The 21,437-nt window shown below is 33.9% G+C and overlaps 1 protein-coding gene across 3 annotated transcripts in view; it reads right to left on the reverse strand.

Annotated features, from left to right (window-relative positions):
- The window catches only part of CCDC39 (coiled-coil domain 39 molecular ruler complex subunit), a 53,997-nt gene that overhangs the window by 25,415 nt on the left and 7,145 nt on the right, over nt 1-21,437 (reverse strand). For all 3 annotated transcript variants that reach the window (XM_081571039.1, XM_081571038.1, XM_081571037.1), the window contains 10 exons: nt 19,582-19,701; nt 14,355-14,501; nt 12,786-12,944; nt 11,902-11,994; nt 11,677-11,805; nt 8,942-9,133; nt 5,987-6,090; nt 5,540-5,672; nt 2,899-3,093; nt 1,897-2,061 (listed from right to left, as the gene is read on the reverse strand). In XM_081571039.1, the coding sequence (XP_081427165.1) occupies nt 1,897-2,061; nt 2,899-3,093; nt 5,540-5,672; nt 5,987-6,090; nt 8,942-9,133; nt 11,677-11,805; nt 11,902-11,994; nt 12,786-12,944; nt 14,355-14,501; nt 19,582-19,701 (1,437 nt within the window). The remainder of the gene's footprint in view (nt 1-1,896; nt 2,062-2,898; nt 3,094-5,539; nt 5,673-5,986; nt 6,091-8,941; nt 9,134-11,676; nt 11,806-11,901; nt 11,995-12,785; nt 12,945-14,354; nt 14,502-19,581; nt 19,702-21,437) is intronic.

Consider the following 21,437-nt stretch of genomic DNA (forward strand, 5'->3'; position numbering starts at 1 on the left):
TCCTCCTTATTAGTCCCTCTTAGGCAACCTAAAGCAAAAAGTTTCTAGTGCCAAGATCTCTCTCCCTTTTCCCTCTCTCTTCCTCTCTCCCTTACTTCCTCCCTCCCCTACCTTTCTCACTGCCTGTATTTCTCTGAACAATCAGAACCTAAGATTGAAGCAAGACAGTAAGATTTTTTTTTCACATAAAGATATGACTTCATAAAATTAACTTTTAGAATTAAAATATTAATTTAAGGTAATTTTCAACTATAGGAAATTTGTTTCTGTTATTCAAAATAAAAGATGGAGTGGCATGGGAAAGAGAATGTAGAATGACTTTACAATCTAACACTACTATCGAGAAGAGAAAACCTTCATTAGAAAGTTAACTAGCTCTAATATCTTTAAATATTCGCTTGTATGTCAATTTATTTACCTCTCTGTCAAAACCAGAGATGGAATAGGCATAAGTACTAGCCTGCTGCATCATGGACAGAGCCCCACGGTAGTTAAAACGGGGAACACTGGAACCACTCTCACACAGCAAAACAGACACAATTGAGTTAGCATCAAAAAACACATCCAGATATGAATGTCTTCCTCCTATCATTCTATAGCACTATATTCTCATAGTCTATATAATTAAAACAATACTGTTTATTGAGAACCTACTAAAGGCACTGTGTTAAGATACACATTGCTTCTAATTCTCCCAAATGTCCTAAAATAATATCAAATATTGTTTTCCATTTAAAAATGAGTAAACTAAGACTCAGAAAAGTTAAAAAAGCAGTACTGTGCTGTGCTAAGTCACTTCAGTTGTGTCCAACTCTGTGTGACCCTAAGGACTGCAGCCTTCCAGGCTTCTCTGTCCATGGGATTCTCCAGGCAAGAATACTGGAGTGGATTGCCATGCCTTCCTCCAGGGGATCTTCCCAACCCAGGTAGTCAGGTATAAGCTTGACATTCAAAACCAGTTCTGATTCCAAAACACGTGCTCCTATTACTAAACCAAGGAAATAGTCTTTTAAAAATTTAATCAGGCTATAAACCACTCAAAACCAATATTTTGTCAGGTTGAATTTTTTTTCCCCTAATTTAAGGAAGTAATAGCTCCCTTTCACCTTTGTAGCCCTTAAGGAATTCAGGGCAGTTTTTCATATAACTACTAGAGAACATTCATCACTAGCCTTTCCAGCTGTTCAACATTTAAAATTGGAGTTCTCCCCCTATTCAGATCCATGCTTTCAGGCCTTCACTCTTGCCAGTTAAACTTTAGCATAGGTTCTATATTACATAGGTTCCCCTAACACAGGTTTTATATTACCATAAACATATTAAAGTAGCTAAGGATGAAGAACATTTTTAACCTTATTAACAAAATCAAGTCATCTGAAATATATAACTAAGTAAATATTTGAATAACAAAAGATGATCCATGAAAGAGCAGCTTCTTTTAGATGCCACTTCAGTGACAAAAAAGCAATCAAGTTATTATGGCAGACACATAATAGAAACTAGAACTTATCAATTTTTTAAATGATGTACTATGTAAGACTATTTTTAAGTCACATGGACCAAGGATCAAATCCTTGGTGTGAAATCATGAACAAGTTATTTAATCTGTAAAACAGGTAATAATATCTTCCTCATAAGACGTTTATAAGGATTAAATGAAATAAAATACTAAAGACATAAATAGCATACAGCAAATGCATAATCAATGGTAACATTATTTTCATATTTCCATATGAGAATGTAAACACAGAAATACGGGCATTAGTTCATACATTTATTACATATGTGGGTAGCTTGGCAATCATCTTATCCAAAGTCAAGTCTTAGGAACATGTTGATGTAAAATGACTAGTAACTAGGATATTTGAAGCATAAAAAGTATTTTAGCTAAGTTACATGAAGCTTCTTGATCTGTGTTTCCAAAAGGCAAAGTGCAGATTTTTTCTCTTCCAATGTCTTCTGAAGTTCAACAGTTTTTGCTTCAAGGGCTTGTTTTTCTTCTGAATTAATTTCTCCCTTTAAGCGTGACATTCGGCGTTCTACTTGTTGAATGTAAAAATCCTGTTACAGGTTTTAAAGAAAGTTTGTAGGGAGAAACAGTTAAAACTATTTTTGTAGATGCAAACACACTGTAAATATTTTCATGAGTTTGGTCTGATGTCATCATTTACTAAAGTCACTTTAATTCTTTAGTGATGATGTTCTTCTTACTCCAAGGGGAGAAACAGTAAACTATTCTTCAACAACCAGTGTATATGATAATAACACACAACTAATCTTCTGAAAATATAATAGAGCAGTTAGGTGGATATTTATCATACTATCATGATAGAACATCAGTAAATCCACTAGATTTACATGGACATGGATTTTTGAGGGTATTTTTCTACAGAGTACAAAAAAGAGTCACAGATTGTTAGCCATGAAAGGCTCAAATATGATGAACTTTTAAACAATATTTTGAAAATTATACTTCAGCATCTGTAATTGAGAAATTAAGAATATATTAGATGCAGAAATTAAGATGTAGAGAGGGAGGACATTAAGAAATTAACATGGGACAGAATACATAAAGAGAACCAAAAGGAAAACTTTAAAAATACTTCTAACCTATTGGTCCAGGGACAGAGATGGGGAAGCTGACGTATGCACAACATACAGTTATGCGGGGGTTTCAGGAGTTCTTTTTGTTGTTGTTTTTTTGGCTGCACCATGCAGCATGTGGGATCTTAGTTCCCTGGCCAGAGATGGAACCCACACCCTCTGCAGTCTGTAGCATCTGTCTATGCCCCCAAACCTCAAGAGTTCGTAGAAATCTTTTTCTTAGGACACTGTGGTATCTTGGCTATCACAATTATGACAAATCAATATGAAGACATTCATAAGAGTAACATCTACCTGAGTGTACATAATTTCTTGCTGCTGCAAGGTTTCGAAGTCCAGTTTATGTAACTGATGGTTGAGGTGCTTTAGAGAAGAACGGGTTCCTTCAATTTCAGATACAAGCGCTTTTTCTTTCATTGTTTCAGTCTGTAATTCCTGAGCTTTCTTAAATAACACATCTTTCACTATGTTCAACTGAACTTCTACTTCCTGATAATAAGAATAACAATGATTAATGTAATATAATATCTTTAAATGTTTTACTGAATGAATATTATAATTTAGGGGCTCATCAATGGACCTTCATTTTAGCCCTAGAGAGTATAAAGCCCTTCTTACAATTTCAACACATTCCCAACATTACTTGTAGTCTACTCTCGTCCACTATTCCTGTATCATATACCTTGATAAGTCATCTACCCTATGTCACCTTAGCCTTAGAACTTGACCATTTCACTAGTTTCTTTGGAACATAAAATACACTGAAGACACACAGCTATTAAGTTCCCAAAGTTTACTAAAGTCTTGAAAATGTTAAGGGAAGAACTCTCCCACCTTCTTTTCAGCACTATCCAGTGGTAAGCAGATAAATGCTTAACCACCAGGTTTCTAGTAGATGAGAGGTTAGGAGGAAAAGGCTGATTTCCATAATTATTTATATTCCCAAAAAGGCCAATTTCAAGCTACTCACATGATTCCTCTAAATGCAAAGCTGGGAAGAGATATGCAGTTGCAGATTATATGTAGTATATCTACTACACAGATATAATAGTCAGACACAACTCGGTGATTGAACAACAACACTATACAGATATGATAGATGTTAGTAATTTTAAGTAACCTTAAAAGCACAGACAACTGTAAAGTGTATAAAACTAATTTAGAAGTGATATGTGCTGAGCACTTTTTACTTTGTTTTTAATATAACTTATTTAATTGTGAGTCTATATAATTTGATTTTTAATAGTAGCTACATTTAGCAGCTGACATAAAATTCCAGAAAATTTAACTATCAGCTTTTGTGAGCTGGTAAGCACTGGTACCAACACACTACTGGCACTATTCCTTACTCACATCTTGCCTACAGCTGACTTCCCTACCCATGCAGCCCACTAGGAAACAGAAACCAGTACCCCATTTTCACTTCTCCTTTCTCAGAAGGCAGGTTTGTCTTGACCTCAAAGTGTCACATTACTGTATTCTAGGCTTCAAATAGATCTCACATGCCAAGATCTGTTGAAAGCTCTTGTTTTAGAATGTTGAAATAATTTCCGTCTGTGCTCTTATACCCGGGTAAGCATATTTCTCTTTGGCCTCCAATGAACCTCAATATGAAACAAAAGAAATCTGTGATTGGCACATCTGAATTTTCACAAATGAAGAAACCTAATCTGATATACAAGCTTATAAAATATATTGCTTTTCGTATAATAGAAAATTTTCTCTGGGTTCAGGACCTTCTCAAAGACTGCCTGGCTGAGTTTTAAAGTCAGTGCTTGGTGTTAAATAAGTCAGCAAAACATATAGGGCTGAGATTTTTCCCAAACAAACAAACAAAACCCCAAGAACACAGCCCTGCTCACACGTGCGGCTAACCTTACTGTTTATTAATTCAGCTAATTTCTTTTCAAATATCACTAGTTTTTAATTCTTTCTTCAGAAGGTTTATTTCATATAAAACTCACAGTTTTTAAGATTTCTAATAAGCTCCAATACTGTCCCATTTCATGTGCTAACAGAAAATCATGCTTTCTGAGGGGAAAAAGTCACAACATTTTTTTAAATAATGTTGTATGATTTGGACTCAAATACCACTCAAATCAAGACTGTTGCATGACGTTATTACTCAGGATATTAAACATATAACAGCACACTGAGGAAGCTGGATTCTATCCAAATATAAATGAGACCATACTTGAAACAAGCCTCTGCAAATAGCAGATTCTACAGGCACCTTGAGCTGCCCTTCCTTTTCCCCCATCAGACAAAAGAGTAAAAGCAATAAGTAGTGCCTACCTGCGGTGATAGGTCACACAAATAATTTGGAGTTTTCAAAGAGGAAATGGCAAACTAGCCTTTTCCAATTCCTCAAAAATTGGCTTTAATGCTACCAGAATGCCAAACAGATTAAGGTAGAAAGGGGGTGCCAGTGAAGTTAGTAAGGTGTTAGCATTTATAAGCCCATTTACCAATAATGGTGCCAAACTGGAAGAGGTTAAAGAGATAGCAGATGCTGAAGAAATATATGTAATGAATGCAGACCACTGGGAGGGAATTTGATCACAAACAAACAAAAAATGATAGGCAGGTAGAAATCAGTCGTAAAACAAGGGCATTTTTCAAGATGCATTTGCAATTTAAGAAAATACATATGGATAGCAAACAGGGACAAGGACACAGTAGGCGTTGGGAGGACATGGAATCTCAGAGGATCTACCTTTCAGAGACAACATCAAGGTTAAATGCTGAAAGAATGGAGAATTAAGAGCTTAAAATAAAAAGAGGTTCAACAACTCAACAATCTAATTACAAATGTGATGACCCCAGAAATCACAGCCTTATTAAAAGACCTCCTGCTTGTCTGATCTCAAGAGTCTAATTTATTCACTATTACTAAATTTGCTGTAATTTTTTAAAAACTGAAACTAAACTTTACCTTTACACCTCTTTCTTCCTGCCTTAGCATGTCTTCCAAGTTGGTAGCTTTCTCCTCTACAGACATAGTTTTCTCAATTATCTGCTTTAATTTTTTTCTTACAATCTGATTATGATTTTTAATTTTGCATAACCTATAGAGAATTATGAGGAAAAAGCAGAAAACATGTCTAAAAGATATTTAATGCAAACAAACAAAGAACAGTTTATCCTAAGATTTCTTCATATAACGTGAAGCTTCTTTTGCCATAAAACTTTTAATATCAGTATATATTTAGTAGGTCATAAAAATATTGTTCCCAAGGCTTTGTATTGACAAACTCAGGAAAAATTGTTTAATAATTTACTAGCTATAATTTTATAGTTATTGAACCATAAAACCAATATTCAATAACTTTTCTAGAAGTATTAAAAAACTACAAACATTCTTAAATATCTTTTTTCTTACCTTGCTGTTTCTTCATTAATGTCCATCTTTATTTTGGAAATATTTTTCCTCAGAGCTTCTAAATCACTGGAACTTCTATTCACAGTGGCTTTTAAAGAATCCAGCTATTTATTAATTAACAGACAGAAATTATATATTTACTCTATATCTTATAATTCCATTTCTGAGAATTTCTATTCTGAACACATTCATTTCTAACCTACATAACACCCACAAACATAATAACCATATTTCTGTAACATATTTAACAATTTTTCTTTCTGATCTGATATTAAATTTCAAATGACTTGTAAGATACTGACAAATTATAGAGATCTACATATATGAGTTAAAAGCACATAGAACAAAAGCTTCACAACATTGTATTTGGCAATGATTTCTTGGATATGACACCAAAGGCACTGACAATCAAAGAAAAATAGACAAGTTTGACTTCATTAAACTAAACATTTTTGTACAGCAAAAATAATATCAACAGAGCAAAAAAGCAACACAAAGAAAGAGGGGGAAGTATCTACAAATTATATATCTGATAAGGGACTAATATCCAGGATATATAGGGAACTTCCAAAACTCAACAACAACAACAAACAAGCCTGACTCAAAAATGGGCAAAGATCTTGAATAGATATTTCTCCAAAGAGATACAAAAGGTAAATAAGCGCATGAAAAAAATGCTCAACATCATTAATCATTAGCGAAACAAAAATCAAAACTACATTGAAATACCACCTCACAACCATTAATATAGCTACCATCAAAAAACCTCAAAATAGCAAGTGTGGATGAGGATGTGAAGAAATTGGAACCCTTGTGCACTGTTAGTACAAATATCAAATAGTACTACCACTGTATGGTAATTCTTCCAAAAATTAAAAATGTAATTATTGTTTGATCCAGCAATTCTGAGATAATTCTACACCCATGCTCACAGCAGCATTATTCATTATAGCCAAACAGGAATGCAATCCAAGGTCATTGACAGGGGAGTTGATAAGCAAAATATAGCATATACACACAATGGAATAGTATTCAGCCTTAAAAAGGAACAAAATTTTGACATATGCTGTAACATGGATGACCCTTGAGGACATTATGTTAAGAAAAATAAGTGAAATAAGCCACTCAGAAAAAGACAAGTACTTTATGACTGCATTTATATGAGGTACTTAGAGTAGCTAAAATTATAGAGACAGAATGTAGAATGGCGGTTTCCAGGGGCTGGGAGGACAGGGAAATGGGAAATTATTGTTCAATGGGTACAGAGTTTCTGCTTTACAAAGAAAGAGTTATGAAGATGGTTGATAGTGATGGCTGTACAACATTAGCAATGTATTTAACACTAAACTGTACATCTGAAGACAGTTAAGATGGTAAATTGTATATGTATTTCACCACAATAAAAAAATGTTGAGAAAAAGTAAAGTACTTTTACATATTACAGCTTATCAGAACCTTGAAAACATTATGTAAGTAAAAAAAACCCTGACACAAAATGCATCATATTGTACGATGTCCAAAATAGGCAAATCCACAGAGACAAAGTAGATCAGGAGTTGCCAGGGCCTGGGTGGGAGGAGGAGAGGGACAGAAGGAAAGCCATTGCTAATGGGTAAGGGGTTTCTTTTTGAAAGACCAAAATATTCTAAAATTAGATAGTGATAATGGTTTCACAATTCTGTAAAATACTAAAAATTATTGAATTGTATGCTTTAAGAGGGTGTATTTGATATGTGAATTCTATCTCAATAAATAAATTATAAATGAACGAATACCTGCATTCTTTTATGCAACTGGTTTAAGCTTTAAAATTTTTGAGCATGAGCTATTAGCAGTGACATTTAATTTATGTAAGAAAGTCACTTTTTTGCTTTTGCAAGATCTTAATTATTCTCTTCAGATAGAAAAAAAACTTTCCTGCTTTATCAGAAATATAAAGTATAACATGGAGAAGGCAATGGCAACCCACTCCAGTACTCTTGCCTGGAAAATCCCATGGACGGAGGAGCCTGGTAGGCTGCAGTCCATGGAGTGGCGAAGAGTCGGACACGACTGAGCGACTTCACTTTCACTTTTCACTTTCACGCATTGGAGAAGGAAATGGCAACCCACTCCAGTATTCTTGCCTGGAGAATCCCAGGGATGGGGGAGCCTGGTGGGTTGCCATCTATAGGGTCGCACAGAGTTGGACACGACTGAAGTGACTTAGCAGCAGCAGCAGCAGCAAAGTATAACAACTTATAAAATGAAATGCTCTTCAATGTTCCAATTTCCCACCCAAATAGCAGTAACTTCAGATAATATGGCCTCAAGGCACAAGTTTCATAAAGATCCCTTTATTGCTAACTATGGGAGTTGCTAACTCTACCTATGGAATAATCTAGTTGACATGTATGTTCAAAAGAAGAAAAGACCAAAGCAGAAGATTTTATTTTCTCTGTATAAAGACATTATACCACTACATTGTCCTACTACTACACTGAAATGTTTTCCCTTAACAAGGTAAAACGCTGAACTTCAACAGTAGTTCCTGCTAGAATTTGAGTGGTAAAACCACCATATACATGTATTTCTGGAAAGACACTTCAAAATATCACCAATGTCAATAATTCATCTTCACATTTATCCATTTGCCTTTATCTTATGATTTCCAACCTAGACCTTTCAGAAGTCTTTTGCCTTGAGTTAATAACAAAACACCATGTGTGGTAGGCAAGTTGGGCACTGTACAACACCAGGGGAACCCTTTATACCACCCATGAAGTGAATGACAGCCCCCTGTTGCCTTTATACAATCAAGGTTTCAATAGTGTATCCTAAAGGTTCAAGTTTCACAACATGAAGGGATGTAACAAAAAGAACTAGAAGGCAGGTCCTTAACAAAGGAAAGCCTTTATGCTTATCTGTATAGTTATTTGTTATAAACACACAAACCAGTCCTTATAGTTGACATACCTCATCCTTCAGCTGAATTCTATCAGTTTCATGATGTTGATATTCCGTTCTACATTTTAAAACTTTACGATCAGCAACAGAAATTTTTTTTTCATACTCTGTGTTATTCCCAATCTCACTTTCCAAAAACTTGATCTTTTCCTTAACTAGATTTTCTTTTTCTCTTATTTCCTGCTTTATCCTTGCTAATGCCTAGAATTTGAAATATATGTTAAATACACGTGTAATATGACAAATAAAACTAAAACTAAAAGGAATTCAGTTTTTATAGTACTTATTTTACCAAAATTTAAGGAGAGACTAATTTAAATGAATAAAATAAAATATTAGTATGCCACTAGTTATCTATAAGCTCATATTTTTAAAGAACTCTATATTTTATTTCATCCATCCGGTACTTTGCTAAAGGGATAAGAAAAATGTTGGTCTTTTGTCAACAAAAGGTGACAGCTAAAAAATAAAACAGTACTGAATAGTTTTCACATTTCAATGAAATTTCCCAAGACCAATTTAACAAGACCAGTTTTTTTTTCATTTTTTGAGAATATTATTTTTGTTATTTGTTTCAATAGGAATATCTTCATCACTCAAGCTTTGTACTGGTCGTGGAGATACAAAATAACTAGAATATGCAAAGTAGTAACTGTGGTGTGGACAAAGTACCATGAGAGCAAAGAGATGATGAAATCTACCCAAGAGAAATCATTAAAAGTATTATCTAAGAGGCTTCATTTGAGTCGGGCCTAAAAAGATAAGTGGGGATGCATAAATACCCTAATGTGGTTAAAGTGTAGGGTGGGAGGGCAAGGATGGAATGGGGGATGTTAAGAAGAGTGGACACAGATGACAGAGATGAAGAGTGGAAGGCAGAGGTTAGCGCCAAATGGTGACGAATTCAACTTTCAATTGCCATGTTAAGGAGGGTCAACTTTTAAGCAATATGGAATAAAGATCTTAGAGTTGGGGAATAAAAAGATCATATGTGGTTTTTCAGGTGATTCTGACGACAGTATGTTAGATGAGTTGGAGAGAGAAGGAAAATTTACCCTAAGATATATTTCTTTCAAGTTTTCTGACATAGAGTCTCACCAAACAACTAATCTCAGGAGACTGGGTCAGGGGAGGCTGTTTCTGAAGTTGGTAAGTTTTAGAAATGCTACATGTAATATTGTACATATTAGCATATTAAATCAATATACATCTGTAATTTACTGCATTTTAAAACACATTATAGATTTGTTTACTCTAGTATTCCCATCTATATAACAATTAACATTCTATAATTGTAACATTCTATATCTCTACTGTGTCCATTCAACCAAAGGATAGGTTAAAACTTCCTAAATTTGCATGTGTCAAATAATTATTCTAGAATTCCCTGCTTTATATTAATTTTTCTACCACTTAATCAGAAGCCTTAATTCCTACATTACAGGCATTAACAGGGCAATCTATTCACAGTTAAGTTTTCATGTAGGTGATGTCACAGATCAAAAATACCACAAATCAAGAGCTAGTAAACACTTAGAGGCATCCCACTACCTATGGAACCACTTCTGAGCACCCTCCCTAGTCTTTTTCAATACATATAGCCAGGAGATGTCACCCTGTGAATAAGGAATCACCGAGGATGTAACCAGAGAGCTGTAGGCTGTGGATTCCACCAAATCAGCAGGCTGAGTAACTTTAGCTACAGGGTTGTATGAGCATTCAGATTATGGATTTGCAGTCTTAGATCTTAGTCTTAGATGTGATCTACACAGAGGAAGCAGTCAGGACTCGATGTTTGAAACCAGTATAAAGCAAGAAAGAGAAACCAACATTAGTAGCAAGAAATAAGAGGAACTCATAGTTAAGATTGGTTCTTCCAACTCCCCTCTACGAGGCATAAGCCATTTTGTTGATAAAATGATTACTCACAGAAATTTAAAATACAGAAATAACATTTTCATATAAGTTACATGTAACAAGTAAACCACATCCAGATATCAGAATTCCAAACTTCCAGTGACCTGAGTTGCTTGCCAAATGCCTTTCCGTGGAGTATATTCAGAATGGATGTTCGCACATTTCTCATGTGCCTTCTTTCCTTCTCAATTCCTTCTCCCTCCCCAACTTTCCTAATCTTCCCATTTTCACTCACCACTATTTCACTCTTTGATGACTTCCCCAAAAAGTTCTCCTAAATTTCCTCTGAAAGGAGCAAAAGATAACACTAGACCCGTGTTTAATCAGCTTGGTGTTCCTCCCCTCCAAAGCTTTTACCCCATTCTGAATGGTACCTCAGTTTCAAAAGGGACAATTTATTGCAGTCAGGGTTTCTTTCCTGACTCTCCACCCTTCTTTCTTGGCTACCCATGAAGCTCATTTCCCTACAGCTTTTGATTCACACAGAAACAGCACACATGTTAAATCCAAGGCATCATGGACAACCATGTATATATGAGTCAAGGCATTGGCTTTGATGCAATAAAGTTGTCTGTCGATTTTCTCGTTTCACATTTCAGAGATATTAGAATCCAGTCTTTGGCATTGTATACCATAAGTAAATAACCTTCATAAAATCACATTTCCAAATAGATATAGAACCAGCTTTAGAAAACATTTACCAAAACTATTGGGTCATGCTACAAAAGACTTTCAAATAATAGTGTGATTTAATTTGAAATGAATGAGTTAAATACAAAAAGAGATAAACACAGCTGAAAGTTGCAAGAACCAAATAACCACTTTACCATGGCACAGTTATCAATGTCTTTATCTCTCTTCTGCATCTGTTCTATTGTGCTCTCCCACTGTAAAATGAGTTCTTGCCTTTCATTATGAATCTTTCGAAAATCTTGGGCTGCTTTATCCAATTCTAACTGTAAAATGAAGACCAAATAATATTTCTGTGAATTTAAGTGCTTTTGTGAACATCATTTTGACAATTAAGAAATAAAAATCTTTACTAAACCAACCTGTACACTTAGAGTCTCTGCAAATTCATTGTCAAGTAACTTTCTTCTCTGATTACATTCCACAGTCAGTCTTTCTAATTGCAGGGTCAGGGCCTAGAATGTAGTTACATACAAAAATATTCATAATTATCATTTTACTAATGTAAAAGCTGTTAGACAGCATATCTCACATTTATATATTATACATATACATATTATATTACACATATTCATTTGACATCTAAAATAACTCCAAATAATATATATATTCTTTATCTTCTAACTGCAATGGAAACTCAATTGTTTCTAAAAAGACTTTTAATACTTTTTAAAACGAGTTAGAAAAAAAAATTAAACAATAAATTTTCATTTAAGGCTATTTTAACTAATGAATGCATGCAGTATTAATCTGTTAGAAAACAGAATGTTTCATAGTACTAATATATTACCAGATTTAATTACAAGTAGATTTTTAAGTAGTGGTTATAATAATAATTATATTATTTAATATATTATGATATATTAAATAATAAATAGCACTATAGTCTCAAATCAGCAAAAATTATCTGTAATATTCAAACTATTACAAAAAATAAGTTAAAATACATAGTTCTAGTGCAAAACTTTATTTTCTGAAATGCTTTTGAGAAAACTTCTCAATCAGGATTCTTAACCTAGAGTCCAAAGATCCTTAAATGGTCAAAGGGCTTTAGAGGAGCTGTAAAACTTGCGTCAAGATTGTGTGAGTATTGGAGTACATTCATTTTTCTAGAGAGAGGATAATTGGCTTTATTAGACCCAAAAATGTTTAAGCACTACTCTAAAATTCTAAGTCCAATTTAAATTACAGGTTGCTTTACTATAGATTCAGAGAAAATCTAACACTACAATGTATAACATCTCACCCTAATTTTATTATCATCTTGCTGAGCATACTTCTGAAGAGTGAGAGCATCACTATCTTTATGAGCTGATTCTTCCAGCCAGGCCTCCAGTGCTTGCTGGTCCCAGTTCATTTGACATTTCAAACCATCCAATTTTTGAGTAGTTTTAAATATGGAATTCTAATTTCCAAAGAGAGGAAACAGGGAGAAATTACAAAACATTATTTACTACACAAACTAAAATAAAACATAACATTACATATTTAAAAGGAAGAAAGAAATCTTGTCTCTGTCCCTAGTCTCCAGATGTACACAACATATCATATTTAATTATATAACTATCATACTGGTATTTCGATTCTTTAGTTGTGAAATAGAGGGGTGTGATTATCAAATTGAGAACAATAGTTGAGTCAAAGTTTACTTAAAAAGACATTAGGGTATTTCCCCTAGAGCAATCTCATTAGTCACTGTACCAAAACTACCCAAGCAGATATGCAATCATAATAAAAATAATGTGCCTCATACGCTAACTCAAGCCCAAGACAAGTTCTCTTCAGCCCCATTTTCAATCAGATTGCTGTCTCTAAAAGGTCTCTTATATAGAAATTTTGCAAGCACATTTAATTAAAACAAATATAGTAATTAAGGAGATAAAATATTTTTCAATGTATTTAACAAATTTAGATTCATAAAAGAAAACAGATCAATATACAAACAAATACAAATTAACAATGATAAAATAGGTATGTATGTGTATATATAGGATTCCCTGGTGGCTCAGATGGTAAAGAATATGCCTACAATACAGGAGACCCAGATGTATATATACAAATATATATATTTATATTATATATAATGTAATATATTATATATAATATATTATTATGTTAATTATAATCAATTATATTAATATATATTATATATTAATATATGTTTATATTAATATATTATATATACATTTCCATATATATTTATATGTGCATGTATATACTTATTATATGTGTATATATTCATGCATAATATTATATTTATTATATATGTATAAGAATATATATATATTTCCATATATACAAATATATATATACATTTCCATAAGTATATGCATATGTAAAGAGAAGAATTGAATTTGGAAAGAGCTCCCAACCAGGTAACTAAAAACTAAGGAAAAGAGAAAAACAGGTTATAGTACTTTAATATTAGAGTCGCAGGTTGATAATATGAAAGGTAAAAATTTTGACTGAAAAATTAAATTCAAAATTTAAGTGACTTTTTAAATGTAGATTTTTAAAATGTAGCACTTATAAATAATGCCTAGTATGGTATAATAGGTAGCCAGCAGGGTACCTCACGTATTATAAGCCTCAATGACTATTTGTTAAGTGAACACTGAGAAAATGAATTTAATATTCTATCACTGTTGATTTAAATCACAGCTCCACATTACTTTCATTGTCCAAACCACAACATAAGTAAATGTCAGGAAACTAAATGTCTTTCCCATACAGAAAAAAAAAAAAAATCAATGTTTATTTGGTGAAGGAAGAAGGAACAATTGCTCAAAATTATAGGTAACATTTCAACACATACTTCCTTATCATTTTTTTTTTCCCGTATTGAAGTTATCTCATTTTCCAGTCGTTGAATTTCATCCTTCACTCGTCCCAGTTCTCTTTCAGCAATCATCTTAAAATGTTCTTCACTTTCAATCTCATGATCCCTGGCTTTGCAAAGAGACTACAGAATAACATACAAAAGAGAAAGACTTTTTACATTTTAAAATTATAAAATAACACTAAAACTAGACAAAAAATAACAAAGTTCCCACAACATGCTTAGATGACCTACTATTAATTCCACTTCTCTGAAACTTGCACATTAGATTTTGTGATTCAGTGTAGGCAGTGCTGCTTACTAGTTGTGAGAAAGAAAGACAGCTCCACACTGTTCTCCATAGTGGCTGTACTAGTTTGCATTCCCACCAACAGTGTAAGAGGGTTCCCTTTTCTCCACACCCTCTCCAGCATTTATTGCTTGTAGACTTTTGGATAGCAGCCATTCTGACTGGTGTGAAATGATACCTCATTGTGGTTTTGATTTGCATTTCTCTAATAATGAGTGATGTTGAGCATCTTTTCATGTGTTTGTTAGCCATCTGTATGTCTTCTTTGGAGAAATGTCTGTTTAGTTCTTTGGCCCATTTTTTGATTGGGTCATTTATTTTTCGGGAATTCAGCTGCAGAAGTTGCTTGTATATTTTTGAGATTAATTGTTTGTCTGTTGCTTCATTTGCTATTATTTTCTCCCATTCTGAAGGCTGTCTTTTCACCTTGTTTATAGTTTCCTTTGTTGTGCAAAAGCTTTTAATTTTAATTAGGTCCCATTTGTTTATTTTTGCTTTTATTTCCAATATTCTGGGAGGTGGGTCATGGAGGATCCTGCTGTGATTTATGTCGGAGAGTGTTTTGCCTATGTTTTCCTCTAGGAGTTTTATTGTTTCTGGTCTTACGTTTAGATCTTTAATCAATTTTGAGTTTATTTTTGTGTACGGTGTTAGGAAGTGTTCTAGTTTCATTCTTTTACAAGTGGTTGACCAGTTTTCCCAGCACCACTTGTTAAAGAGGTTGTCTTTTCTCCATTGTATATTCTTGCCTCCTTTGTCGAAGATAAGGTGTCCATATGTGCGTGGGTTTATCTCTGGGCTTTCTATTTTGTTCCATTGATCTATATTTCTATCTTTGTGCCAGTACCATACTGTCTTGATGACTGTGGCTTTGTAGTAGAGTCTGAAGTCAGGCAGGTTGATTCCTCCAGTTCCATTCTTCTTCCTCAAGATTGCTTTGGCTATTCGAGGTTTCTTATATTTCCATACAAATTGTGGAGATTCCTTAAAAAACTGGGAATAGAACTGCCATATGACCCAGCAATCCCACTGCTGGGCATATACACCGAGGAAACCAGAATTGAAAGAGACGCGTGTACCCCAATGTTCATCGCAGCACTGTTTACAATAGCCAGGACATGGAAGCAACCTAGATGTCCATCAGCAGATGAATGGATAAGGAAGCTGTGGTACATATACACAATGGAATATTACTCAGCCATTAAAAAAAATACATTTGAACCGGTTCTACTGAGATGGATGAAACTGGAGCCCATTATACAGAGTGAAGTAAGCCAGAAAGAAAAACAACAATACAGTATACTAATGCATATATATGGAATCTGAAAGATGGTAACGATAACCCTATATGCGGGACAGAATGAGAGACACAGATGCATGGAACAATTTTATGGACTCTGAGGGAGAAGGTGAGGGTGGGTCGTTCTGGGAGAATGGCATTGAGACATGTGTATTGTCATATGTGAAACAGAGCACCATTCCATGTTCGATGCATGTGACAAGGGCTCGGGGCCGGGGCAGTGGGATGATCCAGAGGGATGGGAGGGGGAGGGAGGTGGGTGGGGGGTTCGGGAAGGGGAACACATGTAAACCCATGGCTGATTCTTGTCAATGTATGGCAAAAACTATTACAATATTGTAAAGTAATTAGCCCCCAAGTAAAATAAATAAATTTATAAAAAAAAAAAAAAAAAAAAAGAAAGACAGCTCATTGAATGTGCTAGGAAAAAGATGTTTTCAGCAGATTTCAGTTTTGGGCTAGGGAAACTGTTGAAAACCAAGTTTATATACTGAGACTTTAAAAGATACATTCCATGTTCCTGGGTAGGAATAATCAATATTGTGAAAATGATGATACCACCAAATGCAATTTACAGATTCAATGCAATCCCTACCAAACTAGCAATGGTATTTTTCACAGTTCATATGGAAACACAAAAGACCCCAAACAGCCAAAGCAGTCTTGAGAAAGAAGAATGGAGCTGGAGGAATCAACTTTCCTGACTTCAGACTATATATATTAGAAAGCTATAGTCATCAAGACAGTATGGTACTGGCACAAAAACAGAAATATAGACCAATGGAACAAGACAGAGAACCCAGAGATAAACCCATGTACCTATGGGTACCTTATTTTTGACAAAGGAGGTAAGAATATACAATGGAGCAGATAGCCTTTTCAATAAGTGGTGCTGGGAAAATTGGACAGTTACGTGCAAAGGAATGAAATTAGAGCACTTTCTAATGCCATACAAAGATAAACTCAAAATGGATTAAAGACCTAAATGTAAGATCAGAAACTATAAAACTCTTAGAGGAAAGCATAGATAGAACACTCAATGACATAAATCAAAGCAAGATCTTCTATTACTCACCTCCTAGAGTAATGAAATAAAAACAAAAATAAACAAGTGGGACCTAATTAAACTTAAAAGCTTTTGCACAGCAAAGGAAACTACAAACAAGGTAAAAAGACAACCTTCAGAATGGAAGGAAATAGTAGCAAATGAAACAACTGATGAATAATTAATTTCTAAAATATACAAGCAGCTTATACAACTCAACACCAGAAAAACAAACAACCCAATCGAAAAGTGGGGGAAAGATCTAAAAAAGACATTTCTCTAAAGAAGACATACAGATGGCTAATAAACACATGAAAAGATATGCTCAACATCATTCATTATTAGAGAAATGCAAATCAAAACTATAATGAGATACTACCTCACACCAGTCAGAATGGCCATCATCAAAAAGTCTACAAACAATAAATGCTGGAGAGGGTCTGGAGAAAAGGAAACCCACTTGCTTTGCTGGTGGGAATGTAAACTGATACAGCCACTATGGAAGACAGTATGGAGATTCCTTAAAAAGCTAAGAATAAAACCACCATATGACCCAGCAATCCCACTCCTAGGCATATAACCTGAGGAAAACAAAATTGAAAAAGACACATGTACCCTAATGTTCATTTTAGCACTATTTACAACAGCTAGAACATGGAAGCAACCTAGATGTCCATCAACAGATGAATGGATAAGGAAGCTGTAGTAAGTATATATATACAATGGAATACTACTCAGCCATAAAAAGGAATGCATTTGAGTCAGTTATAATGAAGTGGATGAACCTAGAGCCTATTAAACAGAGTGAAGTAAGTCAGAAAAAGAAATACAAATATCATACACTGATGCATATATATGGAATCTAAAAAGATGATACTGATGAATTTATATTCAGGGCAGCAATGGAGAAACAGAGAGAACAGACCTATGGACACAGGGGGAGGGGAGGAAGGAAAAAAAAAACTAGACAGAAAATAACAAAGTTCCCACAAAATGCTTAGATGACCTACTACTAATTCCACTTCTCTAAAACTTGCACATTAGATTTTGTGATTCAATGTAGGCAGTGCTGCTTACTAGTTGTGAGAAAGACAGTTTATGGAATGTGCTAGGAAAAAGTGTTGTCAGCAGTTTTCAGTTTTGGTCTAGGGAAACTGTTGAAAACCAAAGTTTATACACTGAGACTTTAAAAGATATAATTCATTTATTTAAAAATAAGAAATGAAATTAATAATAATAATTAATTAAAATACTTATGAAATGGTATGCTTATAAGAATTGACCACATATCCAATTAAGAGAAATAATTTTAAAATAATTATGTAAACAGTGATGGTTGTAAATATGCCTTAGAGTATGTTAACATACAATGATGTCTTTGTGTTTTTACTTAATAAAATCGTTTTTGTTGCCTAATGATCTTGTAGGACTTCAAAGTTATCACCAGTGGTATTGTTTTTACATTATTAAGACTGTTAGTGTTGAAGGAAGTTTATTGTCTTTCATTTCTATTAGCCTACTTGAAGTTTGACTATAATAAAATACACCTAAAGAAGATCTCTGCTTCTAAAATCCCCAACTCAGTGGTTTAATAACTTGAGGAAAAAATGTTATCTTAAACTGTTTATTAATTACTAAATCACATTCGGATTCCAAAATCTTGGGATTGTTTTTAAAAGTTCATTAAATTTATAGCTTTCTAATGACACTTGTAAAAACCCATGAAATAGTTACTTATCTATATTAATTATAAATTGGTATAAAAACATGACTTGTTCAGTTTTAAGAATTACATATTACCTCATAGAAAAGTAGATGTACTTTTACTAAAAAAAAAAAGGTTTGAGAGAGAAGCTAGTAAATTCTACAATGCTGATTTACAGAGCTTTTGGATTTTCTGGGCATCATCAGGGAAAGAGATTCTTCACATGAATAGACTGTCCATAAAACAGATGCTTACTTAATTAATTACTCTAAGTTTTAATTTTTATTGTTTGTACTAATATTTCTAAAATGCATTATACTAGCCCTAGTCACCTTAGCTTCTTGAACATAAATTAACTTTTCTATTATCTCAGGATTGTTATTATAAAATTCAGTCTTTAAACTATGCTAAAATATTGTCATGTCCTTAGGGCTACTGAAGTGTGTTGACAGTTTGCCTCCTCTCAAAATCACTCCAGGAGGTTGTGCTGAAAAATTTAAAAGTAGACAGAAACGCTATTATATGTTTTATTAGATCTATTTCCACTTAAGGCCATCATTTCTCTGCACTGCCGCCCCTGCACCCTTCTCATATAATCAGCTGTCTAATATTATATCAGACTGTCTGAATGATGATATCTCCTGGTAAATTAATTGTTCCTTGAATTTGGTGGCAGTATAGTTCCTAAAAATCTTTTTTTATACCTACTTTCAGGTTTAAGCTTATGTTCATAATCATTTAGTTATGTGAAACTTTCTTATTATATCTCTAAAATCAAATCACAAATCACAGATGTAAATGCAATGTGAAATGTTCCATGACTACACATGGTACAATCAATGTGAATTTCAAACAGTATTGTACCTGGGTAAACAAGAACTCTTGCTTAACATTTTTGAAGTGAGAAGTCATAGCATTAATTCGATCTTCATAGTCACGTAGCTGATCTTGCATGCTTGACCTTTCATCTTGCAGCTTTGATAACTGTAAATAATAAATGCTATGATCAACCAAAGTCCTACTAAGTTTTTACCATATTAAAAAATGTAAAATCAAAAGAAAATTAAATTTTCATTTACTTTACTTCTTTCAATATCCATTTGAATTTCTAAAATCTACTGATCTTTTAAATGTTATAAAATAGTGTTGTAATTTAGAGATAACTGTGGGAAAATTAGCACCATATTAAGAGATTATCAGATTTACAGTGTTAGCAAGTCCACTGATGAAATGTATTTTTCATATCACAAGACCTAAAGGGAGAAATGAGATTCTATTCTATAATTAAACTACAAGCTAGCCAAGGCAAACAGACCATAGCAACAAGATGTAACAAAAATATACAACACGGAACATAAATTTGAAAAGTAGCTGAATACCCAGCATACCTTCTCCCTGAACTCCTATTCAAAACCGATAAACTTAGTCTAAGATCCCCTGGAGAAGGGAAAGGCTGCCCACTCCAGTATTCTCGCCTGGAGAATTCCATGAACTGTATAGTCTATGGGGTCGCAAAGAGTCTGACACAACTGAGCGACTTTCACTTTCACTTTTCAACAGCACAGAACAGCATTAACTCTCACAGGCTTAAAATCTGTTTCTTAATGAATTTTATATGGCTTTGAATGAAAAACTTGAGTAGAAAAAGAAAAAACCATTGCAAATGCCAGCAGACAAACAAATCTTTAGGAAATTACAAAGCAGTTTCTCAGGACCACTAGAATGTGTCACCCCTCAAAACAATATAAAAGCTTAACAAAAAAATATGCTTCCTTAGCGTCTTGAGCTATGGCTCCTCATGTCGGGGCAACAATCCAGGAAGTGCACAACACCATCCACTGGAGTATAGAAGAAATATTTGAATTTTCAACTAAATAAGAAAGAAAATACTAATTTACTCATTTTTCATGTCCTATATTTTATTAAACATAGGGTACAGTTGACCCTTGAACAATCTGGGTCTGAATGGTGGGTATACTTATATAGATTTTTTTCAATTAAAAAAAGTAACTATATTTTCATTTTACAGATCTTTAAGTGTGGGGAAAAGTTTGTGTTTGATTAGAGGCCACACTAAGGTTTGAGTCCTGATTCTATCTAAACTGTTTCAGTGTCCTGCCCGTCAGTAAATCATTTATCAATTCCTTGTTTTTGAGGCAGAGATAGCAGTATTCAAATTTTCCACAGCTGACAGGGCAGGTAGCACCCCTAACCCTCACACTGTTCAAGGTCAACTGTAATGATAAACATATATTTTTGCTTTTTATTTCATTAACTTCACTTTTTATTTTAATTTCCTCTTTTTTAACTGTACTGTTCTTTTTAAAAACCTATTAAGAGGAGTTCTTAGTTTATTTTTTGTCTTACTGATTTTTATGACCTAAATGTTTATGTCACCCCCAAATTCATATATTGAAACTCTAATCCTCAATATGATGTTACCTGGAGGTGGAGGAGTTGGAGGTAAACAGGTTTAAATTAGGACATGAGGGCAAGACCCCCATGATGGGATTAAGGTTGGAGAACACTCTTGAGAGTCCCTTGGACAGCAAGGAGATCAACAATTCCTAAGATGTCTAAAGGAAATCAGTCCTGAATATTCATTGGAAGGACTGATGCTAAAGCTGAAACTCCAATACTTTGGCCACCTGATGCGCAGAACTGACTCATTTGAAAAGACTCTGATGCTGGGAAAGATTGAAGGCGGGAGGAGAAGGGGA

Source organism: Giraffa tippelskirchi, chromosome 2, assembly GCF_054371585.1.
Source record: "Giraffa tippelskirchi isolate mGirTip1 chromosome 2, T2T-mGirTip1v1.2.pri, whole genome shotgun sequence".
NCBI lineage: Eukaryota > Metazoa > Chordata > Mammalia > Artiodactyla > Giraffidae > Giraffa > Giraffa tippelskirchi.